This window comes from Podarcis filfolensis (genome assembly GCF_964270895.1).
Source record: "Podarcis filfolensis genome assembly, chromosome: 5".
NCBI lineage: Eukaryota > Metazoa > Chordata > Lepidosauria > Squamata > Lacertidae > Podarcis > Podarcis filfolensis.
The window spans coordinates 79,853,785-79,869,021 of NC_139608.1; the positions used below are offsets into that span (position 1 = coordinate 79,853,785).

At 41.4% G+C, this 15,237-nt stretch overlaps 1 protein-coding gene across 4 annotated transcripts in view; it reads right to left on the reverse strand.

The window, feature by feature from the left end:
- Positions 1-15,237, reverse strand: part of LOC310762928 (heparan-alpha-glucosaminide N-acetyltransferase-like) — a 170,598-nt gene that overhangs the window by 154,317 nt on the left and 1,044 nt on the right. For 2 of the 4 annotated variants that reach the window (XM_083614752.1, XM_083614755.1), the window contains exons 3-4: positions 13,466-13,602; positions 10,128-10,246 (exon numbers count right to left, since the gene is read on the reverse strand). In XM_083614752.1, coding sequence (XP_083470878.1) covers positions 10,128-10,246; positions 13,466-13,602 — 256 coding nt within the window. The remainder of the gene's footprint in view (positions 1-10,127; positions 10,247-13,465; positions 13,603-15,237) is intronic. The other 2 variants (XM_083614753.1, XM_083614754.1) reach the window with 1 other exon arrangement.

The following is a 15,237-nucleotide window of genomic DNA, read 5'->3' on the forward strand; positions in this document are numbered from 1 at the left end:
AACGCCATACCCTCCAACATTTCTCCGTTGAAAATAGGGACATCCTAAGGAAAAGCGGGACATTCCAGGGTCAAATCAGAAACCAGAATGGCTTCTGTAAATCTGGGACTGTCCCTGCAAAATAGGGGCACTTGGAAGGTCTGTAATGAAGGTCATCCCTAACCTTCTCCCTCATTCCAAAATGTAAAGCCCTTCTGAGTTCCTAAGCTGAAAAATATGTTACATTACACAGTTATTGTAAAAGATGCAAATGGCCATTGTCTGGCGCGGAGGGAAGGCAGCCTATCCTGCTTAACCTTATCCTAAAGTCTGCTGTTACAAATTATTGTTTCCAACTTAGCACAATGTAGTTCATTCTGGAGCACTGTGGGGAAATTAGATGGTGGCTAGACCAGGCTGCCTACCATTGCTCATAGCATTTGTGCCCACCATCACCACTTGATAAGCCCACTAACAGAGAGAGCCCCCCCCCCAAGTTCACTGTCAAAGCTGGAGACCTTCCTAAACAGTTGCCAGAGGCTGGCCTCTGTTCTCTGGGTCAAACTACTCCACGTCCTGCTTATGACCTTCATGTCCTGCTTATGATCTGGCACTCATCTAGCTAGGCTGCCAATGAAAAAAGAAAGCCACTTTTGGACTTGGCAAGAGAGGCTATTCGTATATTTTTGCTGGAGGATTAAGCATGCATTTATTCATTAATCATGAAAGCTGAGAATAGGATTTTCATAGAGAGATGCACTGTATTTCTAAACAACAGGTGGTAGGGATAAAAACCACAGGGGAAAAGCATCACCCACAGGCCCTTCCTGCAAGTTTCCAGAAGCACCTGGCCACAGGCTACTGTTGCTTTAATCCAGCCCAGAATCACAGAATTATAGAGCTGGGAGGCACCCCGAGGGTCATCTAGCCCAACCCCCTGCAATAGCGTGAATGACATGGCACATTCATGTATCAGCACCTGCATTATTGCCCCCTTTTAAATAGCAGACATAAAGCAATGGCATCTACTGAAAAGGGGCATGAGCTATAGCAAATGAAAAATACATTGAGGGTGCCCAGGGTTGGCATGGTAGTGAAAAGAGAATATCCCAGAGACAAACACATATGGATACACATGGGGATAGGGAGTAGTACAAGTCTTAACTTGAGCCACAACTTGGTTCCAGAGCCTAGTTTGAATTCTAGAAAGATATTGTTCAGCACTTCTCATTCACTCCCCTTATAAGTACAGGACAACACACACACACACACATATGTCGTGGAGCAGTTCTGCAGCTGTTTTTTAACATATTTATCATATTTTTGTAAGACAAAGGAAGAGCAGAGAGCAAGATAAATGTACTAGAACTATTATGTGCCTAAGCTGGCTGACACTTAAGGAAAAGGATAGGACTCACTTGCCAAGCCAATTTTTGATTTCCTGGTGTGCAGTGTGAACCTGGCTTTGCAGATGAAAGACCTCATGCAATTGCTCAAAATGCTGCAACTGGTACCTTCAACATTAAATTTGGGTGGGTGGGGAATCCCCAGCTGCTAGTCCTTTGATTCTTATGGAGAGTCAGTTAAGCAGTGAAATCAATGGCTGGTACATACGTTTTGCTTAGTTTCAAATGCTCCCTTTATGCTTTTCTCTCTGAATTTTACTCTGTCCGAGATGGCATTACATATGCCACACTGTTGGTAACAGGTGGTTACTAGACATTTTTTATTGCAGTATGACCTTAAAGTTGGCTTATCTTTCAAGTCAACCAGCTGAACAAATATTCAAGAAAAAAACAAATGGGGTTTTAAGCAGTTAATCCTTTGGCAGCCCTGTTGCCTTTTGTCTCTTTTTGCTACTTGCCTGCAAGGACCACATTTGTCATCAGGCTTGTCAGCGAGCTTTGCCTGCTGCGCTAAATTAGATATTGACCGGATGTGCCAGCTTAATAGTATAAACTTGTTGTGAGAACAAAATGAACTCCTCTGCAAAGCAAGGCCATGAACTCGCCTTACCCCAGTTGCCTCACATGGGCCAAGTATAATTAAATAAATGGACATCCCCTCCCCCTCCCCCTTGCAGACGCCTAAGTTAACCTACATGGATAAGGGTTAAAGTGTTCTTATAAAGGGAGGAGGGCTCAGTTAACCAGTAAATGTGATAAGCAGGGCACTGGGTCAAAGAGGTCTCTTCTACGGCATCAGAATTCATAGTTTAAAAGGACTTACATGGAGAGAAAAGATGTCTCCTGCTTTCTTAGCTAGGTGCCTTTAAATACTTCTGTGCAGCTCATAGCAGAGTGTCTGTCTGTATTGTTGCAGGGAAAGAGAACAGTGGCTATAATCCTGGCAGTCTCCTGACTTGAGGAACAGATTGGCCTGATCATTGCACAAATAACATTGGAGTTAATCGCAAACCCTCCAAATGTCCGTATTTTCCAGGGACAGTCCCATATTTACAGAAGCTGTCCCAGTTTCTGATTTGATCCCAGAATGTTCTACTTCTCCTTAGGATGTCCCTATTTTCATCAGAGAAATGTTGGGGGGTAAGGAGTTATGGGACCCCCCCCCCAAGCCAAGGAGATAAGTAACTATACAACCTTTACAGGGCATCTGAAGGCAGCCCTGTATAGGGAAGTCTTTTAATGTTTAATGTTTCATTATGTTTTTATATATGTTGGCAGCTGCTCAGAGTGGCTGGGGCAACCCAGTAAGATGGGCAGGGTATAAATAATTACATTATAATTATTATTGTTGTTGTTGTTGTTGTCGTCGTCATCGTCATCAGAGAAATGTTGGAGGGTATGTAATCATTTAGGATGCAGAACAAGAGTAGGCTGATTCCAACCACTGGCAGCTACCCTGAATAAAACAGCAAACACCTTGTCCCTGCACTCATTTCTCTCAGCCTAAGAGTTATGTGGTTTTAATATTGGGAGAACTGTTTACACCCACAAGCAGGCAAGCAGCTCCACCTTCAGTTAAAACCTGGACATGTTGGCTCCTAACATCAGGACCAGTTCCAGAGGGTGGCAGGCTGGTCACCCGCCAGGACTGCAAGACCAGCCAAGGGCTCACTTCTCAGCTGTTCTCTGTTTATACTGTACACATCAGGGGTGGGGAACCTGTGGCCCTCCAGATGTTTTTGAATTCCATCTCCCATCAGCCCAGGAAGCCCAGCTAACGGTGAGGGATGATGGAAGGTGTAGTCCTTCCACCTTTGGGGGGCCACAGGCTCTCTAGCTCTATTTTACGTGGAACCTGAAGCCTAACCCAAGCAGTTCTGAGCCAAATTAAGAGAGTTTGCATGTACATGTTGCCTTTTCTAGGTTAGCAACTGCCTGGAGTCTCATATGGTCAGGCTGCCCCCTGCAGGAAAAGGCTGCTCTGACTAGCCCTCTTATTCTGTATTCATCTGAGATTACAAAAAAAGGAAGGAGGCAACTCAGCCAGAACACAGTGAAGCATGCTACTATGAACAATCATCTAAATAAATCTTAAATTGAATGTCAAATATGTCATTGATCACCGATTTAATGGATTTTAACCAATACATGGATTCATTAAATTGGTTCTTGCATTGGCAAAATGCCCAACACAGTGTAATGAACAAAAGCTGCCACTCACTATTAGACCACCATCTTTAATACTTTTATCACTCCCTGTTACAGTAACAGACCAGAACCAAAATAACTTCAAAATGAGCACGCTGCTAACTTTTAACCCTGCTGATTAAAATGTGCACTCGCCAGTCAGTCAACTAAAGCTTTAGTTGACTAATACAATATATTCCTGGTTCCCCAGTGATTATCCATGATTTTTAAGTACCTATCCATAGTAAAGTACTCCACACAAAATTTTGTCTTTCTATTGCCTTTAGGACAGAAGCTGGTTTTTTAATTAAAACAAAAAACACTAGTAAGAGTTTTTACACTTGACATTCTTCATATTTCAGTCCCAGAGTCTGTAATTTAAAATCTGAAGGGGTTATGCATCTTGACAATAGACATGCACATTAACAAGAAATGTGTCCTATTTGCTTTTTCTATTCTATTTTCTCATAACTGCATATCAGTATACGAAATGCTGCCAAATTACAGCATGTGATTTTAAGCTTACAATGTTCTTTTTTAAAAAATTGGCCTCTGTTATCCCCCAACAACTTGATTTACTTAGATTGTAAGGCCCTTTTGCACAGAACAATTTACATTTAGGAAAGAAAACTGCTATAACCTACTTTGAGCCCATGGGATAGAGTCAGAAATAAATCAAATTGCATCAAATTGTGAAATTAAAATTTCCTTGGCGCTATGGACAGTATATTAAGCCCACAGGGCTGAACAACACACTACAGAAGAGATCTTGGGCAGATCTTATGACTTCTTCAACAGGAAGTAGCGAGAGAGAGAGAGAGAGAGAGAGAGAGAGAGAGAGAGATTGAGATTTGGACTGAGGCTGTGGCACTGTTAAACGTTTCACTTCCACCATTTCCACAATTCCTCCCCGAAGTTGCTATTTACCATGGAGGTAAAAAGACTGCTACGATATGGAATCCTTTCTCTGTCCTCTCCTCGCATCTTTTGCCCCAGTAGCTAGTACCAGTTCTGAGAGAAGGAGATTTACAGTTAGGAAAATATTGGGCAGGGGGTGGGGGAGGAATTAGAATCCATCAACCAGTGCTGTAACCTCAATCCAAACTAGAAACTGGAGGTGTAGCTGCTTCTGAGTGACAAATCTCCCTTATCATGGCTAGTTTGGTTCTCAGAAACCAGCTCAGGACTGACCATTGCAGAACAGGCAGAGAAGAGGGTTCAAGCCACATTTCTTGGTGAGAGAACATGGGTGTTACACAAGAGAGAAACCATGTTTCTGAAATGCTGGACTGCATGTTATAATCTACTGATTAAATTTACAACCCTAATTTTCAGAAAGAATTGATGAACCGACAATCTATAGCTTGATTCCAACATGAAATTAAGACTGCTCTAAACCCTGAGGCAGCTTTGTTGCCCCACAGTGTGTAGGGTGACATACTACTGTCAAAGCACAGAAAACGGCTTTATTTCTTTGCAAGGACAATTTCACTTGCCCATAAAATTCACCCGCCTTTTATCAGTGCCATCCGCAAAGATATTGTGGCATCTGTAAGATATCCCCATCTCCAATGTGCATCGTCTTGCAGTCTCCAGAGCCAACAAACTGTCAAATTAGAACTGGCTCCTGACAGCTTTATGACACATAATCTTGTTCACAAAGAAAATGGCCCGAGACCTCCTGCCTGTTACAGCTGCCAGAATGGAAATGTTTTTCATGTCTCTGTGATAAGTTTACATCTCCACAAAGGAGACAATGCATCTGCCGTTGCCTTGAACCAATCACAATGCAAAAATTCTATATCAAATATAAACCAGCTTTCCTCCTTTGTAAGATACCTATTTTATGAGTCCAGCAACTGATGACTATTTCACAGAATCACCTTGAACTCCGCGGAGGAAAGATGGAATAAAAATAGAATGGGTGGGGTGGGGGAGCTCAGTTAGTTCCAGGTTGATTGGGATCCACTGAAAGATCTCTGGTGATCTGCAGGAAATCAGCAAGGGTTTCTGAAGCCCAGTTGTTTAAACAATACAAAACAGCTTTCTTTTGACCTAAACAAGGCTGTTAAAATCAAGAAAGCCAACCAGCAATGGAGTTACGTGTGAAAGGACTAATAAACGACCGTACTTTTTCATGTATAAGACGATTTTTTTTACTATAAAAGAATGTAAAAAACGGGGGGCATCTTATACACGGATAGTGCCGGGGGGGGGACTGGTGATTGGTTGCAGCTGTGCGAATGCTGACTGCTGTTGGTGAGTAGACGGGCGCTTGTTGGCTTCTGAGATGTGAACAATTGTCAGTGCCTGTCATTCTGGTTTCTGCATCCCCTCCCCCCCCAAAAAAAGCTCTGCCAAAAAAGCTCAACAACTCTGGGCCATCTCGCCCCATTTTTTTGAGTCCCCCAAAATAGGGGGCCTCTTATACACGGAAGCGTCTTATACAGGGGGAAATACGGTATGTTCAGTACTAGTCCAGGCAGAGGGGGGGGGTTGGAATCCTAGACTCAGAATATGCTCAAGGGTACTTCATTAATTCTACCTGTAAGTTTTTTGTACCTGAAGTTGGTAGATCTTTAGGTTCTAGCAAATCTGACAAGCCTGAAACCTCTGCTTTTAAACATTCTGAAGCATTGCAGTATATAAATTATTACTCTTTTACTCCATAATTCATTCTCTCTCCTATTCTTCACCCAAATTGTACCAGCATGCCATTTTAACCTCCCCAGTTTTGCTTTTAGCAGTGAGGGGCACCCAAAGGACAACAGCTGAGGACAGATACTTTTCCCAGAGCTGCATGTTGTTTTTTGGAGGTGTGTGGCTCCCTCTACTGGGCAGCATAGGTAGCAAGAAGTAAACTTGAAAGAATTTGAGGGCTAATTTGGAAGTTCATTTTTTTAATAGCTATCAATGGGAATGTTCTTTATAAAGGAAGAAAGGAAGTTAATGTACCCATACATTTTTCAGGAAGTCACCTTATCAGTACCCAAATGTTTAAAACAACACATTGCTGTTTAATTTTTTGCAATATGTCCAGGGGAGTTAATTGATGAATAGGCACAAAACCCTATGTTTACTTACTGAATTAAAATAAGTGGGGGGTGTCCTTGTGATATCTAAATCAGAGTTTCCCAAACGTGGGTCTCCAGCTCTTTTTGGACTACAATTCTCATCATCCCTGACCACTGGTCCAGCTAGCTAGGGATGATGGGAGTTGTAGTCAGTCCAAAAACAGCTGGAGACCTAAGTTTGGGAAACACTGATCTAAATAATATAAATCATGTGTGGGGAACCTTTGGCCCTCTAGATGTTGCTAAACAACAACTCTCATGATTGCTGGGGCTGATGGCAACATCTGGAGGGCCAAAGGTTCCTGACACATGATATAAAATATAAAATTCATTTAACAGCAAACTAAATTCTCGAAGGGTAAAAGGGTAAAGGTAAAAGGACCCCTGACCATTAGGGCCAGTTGTGGCCGACTCTGGGGTTGTGACGCTCATCTCACTTTACTGGCCGAGGGAGCTGGCGTACAGCTTCCAGGTCATGTGGCCAGCATGACTAAGCCGCTTCTGGCGAACCAGAGCAGTGCACAGAAATGCCGTTTACCTATTTATCTACTTGCACTTTGACGTGCTTTTGAACTGGAAGGTTGGCAGGAGCAGGGACCGAGCAACGGGAGCTCAACCCGTCATGGGGATATGAACCGCCAACCTTCTGATCGGCAAGTCCTAGGCTCTGTGGTTTAACCCACAGCACCACCCGCATCTCAAAGGGTACTGGACTTTATATAGCAAAACAATACTATCCATGCACAAAACAAAACAAAAATTTTTTTTCCTTCCAGTAGCACCTTAAAGACCAACTAAGTTAGTTCTTGGTATGAGCTTTCGTGTGCATGCACACTTCTTCAGATACCCAGGGCTATCTGAAGAAGTGTATCTGAAGAAGGGTATCTGAAGAAGGGTATCTGAAGAAGTGTGCATGCACACGAAAGCTCATACCAAGAACTAACTTAGTTGGTCTTTAAGGTGCTACTGGAAGGGAAAAAAATTTTTTTTTTGTTTTGACTATGGCAGACCAACACGGCTACCTATCTGTAACTGTATCCATGCACAGTAGGCTTGGGAGAATCAGAGTAGCACAAAACAAATGGGAGGGGAAATCCTAAGGGAAGAACAAAACAACAGCAGAAGAATGAGAATTTAACATGCTCAGTGGGCAAATAATGCTGACTGACAGTTCAGGAAAATGAAGAGAAAAGCGAAAAAAGCAGGACACATTTACAGTAAATTCAGACATTGTCACTGCTAAGCAATTGTAACCAGTGCTTTTTTCAAGGGGGTACTCAAGGTACATACTACCGGCACCTCTTTTTTGTTGTTGTTAAAAAGTGTGGCACTTACTGTAAAAACTTCACAGTGAGTACGAACCTACCGGTATTTATCTAGGAAAAAAGCACTGACCCTAACCCTATTCCATACTCCTTTTTTCAGACCTTGAATGTAGCGATTTCCCCTCACTTAAATCACTATTGCCACCCAGCCCAGGGGTATTGGGCCTTTAATTAGAAGCCGCCTCCTTCTATTTAAAATGGCCATAACAATATGGATAAATTGCCCCTCAGTTTGCCTTTAATTAGTTCCTGTTCTCAGTTTTCACAGGTGCAAATTGGCAATTTAGTATCATGCATTAACACAACCATATTTCCATTGCATACCTAAAGTTTAAAGCCAGATTAATCTGCCATGGTTTATCTGTCCCCCTGCCCACTAAGATATCCCTTGAATTGCAGATCTGTGAAAGGACTGGATATTGTTATTGCATTTCTTGTAACATGCAATACAGTTGTACAATATAGTAGTACAGCCCCATTTTTAAATCATCATATACCGCATTTACTCAAATTTAATGCTCACCTTTTTTGGCCAAAGCACATTGCAAAAAATAAGGTGCACATTAGATTTGATGGCACATTATACTTGAGTAAATACAGTAATGATTTAGGCTGCAATCCTAAACTGTGTCTACTCACCAGTAAATTCTATTATCTGGTTAATTTTATTTTGTGAACAGTATTCTGGAATAAAAATATTTTGGCAACTCCTTGTCTTTTTATAATCCATGTTGTTCCAGGAAAGTGGGGCGGGTGGACCACTTTGGGGGTATTATTCTCTGCATGTTCCTTTTATTTTTCCTGTTTGTACTTTTTCAATGGGACTTATTTCCAGGTAAGGGGGGTTAGGATTGCATTCTATGTTGTGACCCTAATTAAAAGCATAAGGGATTACATATTTTAAGAAACAGCATCATTATTTGCTCCTCCTGTCAACAAGGATGCATTCAATCCACCATCCCTGTGGTTATTCCGCCACCAATAACTCTTGACTTTAGGCCATCAGAATGGCACCATGAAACATTTCTCCGTGTATAACCTTGCCCTTAAATTAAGGACTTAAGTTTTCTTTTTATGCAATCAAATCAACTGCGCTGAACTTTGCATTAATATGTTTAAATGGTTTTGCAAATTTTCCTGTATGCTGCTTCCAATCACAAATGGCTTAACAGAATTTAGAGAGGTTTTCCAGCAGTAATGAGTCACTACCTGGACACATACTGAAGCATTCTCAAGACTGGTTTGTTACTCCCAAATCTCTTAGGAAAGATACATTATCTTACTTCCTCAATGGGGATGTAATCACCTGGTTTTAGTTCTCACGTTTCTAATCCTGTGAATGATAGGAACATTGGTAACTTTCTGCAATCACTTCCAAAATTATGGGTTTGGAAAGAAAGATTTTCCTGCAGCGGGAAAATGACAACTGCATCTGTCAGTGACAAAACACTGGAAACGGATTGCCTTGTGGTACTTTAGTGTATCTTGCCTTGCATCACAAGAACTCTCCGATGACGAGAGAGAGTGCCAGACGAAGAACGAACAAGGGGTGGCAAAGTCAGTGCAACATCCAGCACTGACATTATGTTCCTCTTCAGTAAATCTAGTTTGACGGACAGAACCCAAGAGATGCTAACAAGGGCCAACTGTAGCAAAGGCAATGGTGCCTCACCTGCTCTGAGCCATGCTTGGCTGACAATCAGCAAAGCACAAGAGAGGTGTGCACTCATGCCCTTTACTGTTAGGTTATTGTGTTTGATGTCCCAAAAAGTGATCTCAGCTACAGCTGACCAACCTGCAATGCAGAAGGTTTGGATCACACCCTGCCATTAAGCACCAACAAAACACTCTATAAATTCCAATGCAACCCAAAGTCAGCATGCCAAGATAATAGAACAGACATCTAACCAAAAATAACCGCCTTCGATAATTCATTTGAAATTGTTAGCTGCCTTAGACTCATAATGAAACACAGGACATGAATTTATTACAGAACATGAATAAAACAACTTGAAACAAACGCTTGGAAGCTCAGTAGGCCCAGATGAACTTTTCACTGAAATACACATCAGTTTAAACTCTTATCGGTAAACATATTTGTAACACATCAGTCCCTTCCCTGTGTACAGTGATTTAACAATGTTTTGGATACTTACGAATGTAACCATTCTCAGGATCTTTCTCCACACTTAACATACAGGAGACTTCAGTTGTATTCTTGATGGGCTTGACAGTTAGCAAGTACCAGCCTTGTTCTCCATATAATGCTCTCCAACTAAACGAAAATACATAAGAACAAATCAGAAAGAATAAATGGGGAGCAACTGTTATTCAGAGGCATACACTGCCATTAATGGTGGAGGTTGAACATAGCCATGATGGCTAGAAGCCATGGATGGATAACCTTTTTCCTGAGCTAAAAAGGCCAACATCTTGAAACATTTCCATAAAGGAGAGTTGCTCCAGCACCTTTTTTTGGTTGCCCCCTTCTGCACCTTTTCCAGCTTTACAATATCCTTTGTGAGGTATAGGCCTCAACAGCTGATATCCCAGACAATATCTGGGAAATACAATTTGATGAGAGCCCACTGTAACACACCTTATTGAAATTGTATTCCCAAAGGGAATTGTAGCCTTAAAACATATACATATATACAATTTAAAATATTTTGAAACCAATGACAATTCAGTGATACATCTGCTGGCTCTTTTACTTCTTACATATTTCTCCTGAAAAACCAGAAACACAATACTGTGGAAACAGGACACACAAACGTATATTTTCTTCTCTTAAACTATTTTCGCAGGCTTAACTTCAAGCATCAAAGAGCTCAGATGTACCCCAAGTACATTTCGGTTGGCTTAAAAAAATTTTTTTAATGCATGTATAAAGAGAGAGAAGATTCAAATCTACCTTGCAGATTAGTGAAAATAGAATGGTGTGCAGCAAAAAGAGAAGAAAGCCAAAGACAAATGGATCGAAATTAATATAATTCACTAAAATATGAGAATAGCAGAAAGGACAGGAAATGCATTGTCTTGCTTATCAAGGGGTAAGTCAAGTACATGAAAGGACAAACTTGAGGGAACAAAAAAATCTGACAGCGACACAAATTTGGAGCTGATGTCAGGCAGCACATTTTAAATTAGGAACCATCTGCCAGTCGCTACACTCACAGCACTGAAGTTCAACCAAAGAACAGCCAAAGGGTATGGGGAGGGCAGTGGATTTCATATGAGGGTGAGGGAGATTCAGCTTCTCCCTCAGTACTACTGTCCCATTTTAAGACAGCATCAGTAAATCATCCCATTTCATTCAAGCAAGGGGGGGGGGGGAGGAAGAAGGTGGAGGGATAAAAGTCCTATTATGCAATGCCAGAGGTCACGATACCATTATCAATCTTCATTTTTCACACTAGGGTCAGCTTCAATTTTTCTTCCCATCCTTTGACACTGAACTGACCCCCTGATACTGCTGACTATAGAACTGATTATAGAAGACCATGATAGTTATTGGGACTCTGCCATATTCAAGCAGAAAGGGGCAACCAGACTGAACCCCAAATCCTATGGCTTTAGCCCCAGAATTTATTCTTCAGATTGTAGCCAAAGTTTGTTCCACTCACAGTAGGCCCAGTGAAAGGAGGTGTTGGGGAAGGAGGCTGCAACTAAATCCTGTCAATCCCTGTTCACAGCTTTTGCTTAGCTCTAAGGAGTACCAAGTCCTTGATGCTGCAAAATCTTCCAGAGAGATAGCTATGTTAGTCTTGTAGCACTTTTAAATGGCTAACCAATTTATTATTTGTTACTGCAAAAGTATTATACTGCAGACACTCTACCCTAGTTGTCTTTCATTTCTCAATCTGAATTTGGCCCGACTGATTACTATGAAAAGATATACTGTATTTTTCCATGTATAAGACGGCCCCAAATGTATTTTTTTTTTGAGCCCCAAATTAAGAAATAATTAATTACAACATTCCGTGTATAAGACAACCCTCAATTTTCAACTTTAAAAATTGGGGGGGGGGGATATAGTCTTATACACGGGAAAATACAGTATATGGTAATGTGATCAGTTCTGACAGGACTTTTGCTTTAAAATTGTTCCCTGGGCTAAGGAAAGGATTTTACCATTGATTTTGGAGATGATATGTTGCTCTTAAATTCACGTGATCCCTGGCAAGAAAAAGCTAATGCTTCTACAGACCATTTCAAAATTAGCTTCTTGAGCAAGGTTTTGAACCATGAAGCCCAAATTCACTCTCTTGAGCAGAGAGTGAACTCCAAGACATCAACACACTTGTTTTGGAACTTTGGCACTGAGCCTTGCAAATGTTTTAGCCTTTGTATTTCTGTTTGTCTATATTGTGTATAAGCAGATTTCTGATCTCCATCTCTCTCTCTCTCTCTCTCTCTCTCTCTCTCTCTCTCTCTCTCTCTCTCTCTCTCTGAGACATATTAATTAAAACACTAGCATGTCAGGTGTGGTGTTAGTTGTATAAGTGTTAAGGCAGGGTTAGAGGTTGCAAGTAGGAAAATAAAGGTAATGTACTGTTAAAGATTTTTGTTGTTGTTGGGGGTCTGTCTGGATGAGTTCCTTCCAGCCCTGTGATTCTGCATCCAGTGGAATTTATAATCTAGCAGATGATGCTCCCTGAATCAATCAGCCAGTTTATTTGTAGGGTAATAGCCTTATCTGGCCAGTTAAATACTGTTGACCTGTTGCCATAAAGACAAATGGGTGAGCCTTTTCTCACCTCACCTGGCTGGATGCCACATTATCCTAGAATGGGGAACAATAGGCCAAGCAGGATTAGGAGGATGTGAGAGACTTTTGTAATGCAAAAAGGCCAAGTTCATGCAACCAACTGCTTATCTCTAAGTCACAGACAAAAAAACTGAGACAAACTACAAGAATCTGAAGGGAGTGTCCAATCACCTCTAGATTGTAGATATGGCCACTAAACACCCAATCTGTTTCCAAGTTGTACCCCCAGTAGAATTTGATTTCCAGACTTTGGATAAGCAGATTTCAAAAGTTCTCCCAGACCTCTGGCCTGCCTTAGGAACAAATAAAACACCCTTCTCTGTATACTCAGCAGCAGAGAATATACTATATTTTTCCATGTATAAGATGCCCCCTATTTTTAGGGACTCCAATTTAAGAAATCCCCACCATTCACTATCCGTGTATAAGACAACCCCCAGTTTTTCACATAATTTTTAAGTAAAAAAAACCTAGTCATATACAAGGAAAAGTACAGTAATCCTCTCAGGTAGACTCACAGAAACCCATAAACAACTTCTCCCCGATATTATATCATTCTGCGTGTAAGGTTTTTGCCATGAAGTATCATTTTGAGTAACACTGAAATTATACAGTACAGGAAAGGTTTCGCCTCATGATTCCCCTGAGTGTGTGAAGCGGCCTTTAGTTCCCACCATTTTCTCTCAGAACCGCCCCCCTGAAATGCATCTGTGCACGATTTACCTGCAAACAGGGGCAACCGCATCTGCTTCTGCAAACATTGTGACTGTGAGAGCAAAGCGGGAACTAACCGCCACGCTTGTGTTTGAAGGCGCTCCCATGGAAGCCGGTGAAACCGTGAGGAGAGGCTGAGGCAGACACTAAAGAAACAAGGGAATAAACAGACGCGTCTTTTATGATTTAAGTCCCCGATGGGGAAAGTAATCTAGTTGAGGGGAAGCAGGCTGTGCTGATGGGATATTAATCTGAATGCCAGCAAACTATCTAGAATAGAGTGGATCTGAGGAACTCTATTTTATTATCAAAACAAGGAGGCCAACTGTTGCAATGTATCCACAGGCCTTAACAGGTGTTCAGGGCTCCAGCTAGCTTGGCACAATAAGATAGACACATTTGTGTTTCCCAACATTCCTGAAACACACACACACACACAGAGAGAGAGAGAGAGAGAGAGAGAGAGAGAGAGAGAGAGAGAGAGAATATAAACTGAAGGGCTTTATTTCAGGGATGTCAGACAGGCCTAAACTGGATAACTGAATTTCAACCAGTTCTGGGTGAGAAAAAGAAAAATGTGGTCTCCTTCCTCTCTCCTGAGGTCTTCCTGCCTAAAGCAGGGAGATGTTTGTGGCTTTTTAACCTTTTAACCTTTTTAATCCTAATATCCTCCTCCTTCCAGTAGACTCTCTCCTCTCTCTCCTCCATTTTTATTATGTTCTACTATCCAGTGCTATTTTTCTATTGAAAAAAGGGTGCCGGAACTCCCTTGTTCTCTTATAATGGCAATGTGGTCCACCTGAGATGTGCCAGAAGTGAGTTCCGGAAAGTTCACAGCTGAAAAATAAGCCCTGCTACTATCATTTTTATTAATTTATGAATTGCCTTTTATATATGTTTATTCAAGTTTCAAGGCAATTTGCGAGCAGACATGTGTGAATCTGATCTTATGCTATGGTTTATCTCTGTAGATCATTGGCATAACTTTAAAATGACATGAGATTTTCCATCATGATAAATCTTGCATGACTTTAGTACAAGCCTGATACTGGCCTCATCTCAGATTCAGACTGTGTAAAGGTCAACGCATGCAAATCCAGTTTCTAGTAAAGTCTATTCAAACTCCTAAATGGATGGCTTCAAGCTATTGCTGGTACAGGAGGCAGACAAAAAGATTGCCAGGTTCAGTTAACCAGCATTAGAAGTAGAAAGAGGAGGGAGGAAAATATATCCGTTTGTCCTTAATGCGTAGCAAAAGTGTGCTGACTTTTGGGGAGAGCTGGGTGAATTCTGGAGCTAGAAGAACTAACTGCCTACTGGGAATCTGTTGTTTTTTAAAATAAAAAATATTATTTCTTGTAAGGAAGGGAGAGGCTTTGAAATGAACAAGTCCTACCCCTTTCTCACTTTTCCCACCCTCCTGAGACATTGGCTAAATGGCTAAAGGTTAGTTTACCACCTTGTGTGTGTGTGTGTGTTACTTAACAAAAGGGTGAAAAATGGTATGCTAATGAGACATTAACTGAATCCAGGAAGGCATTTATTATGTTCATATACTATCTGGTGAGGAGTTGAGAAATCCCATATTGATTTGAAATAACTAGCCTGATCTGTGGGCTGCAAGCCTGCGGTTATTTGTAGTGCTTCACAGAAACACTAGATGCTCTGTGATCAAGCAGCTATCAAATTCTGCAATACCACTAACCCTCACCCCCCTAAACTCAGCTGATTCCCCACACATTATTACAGATGGCACAGCCCTTATTTTCTCAGTGATGCCC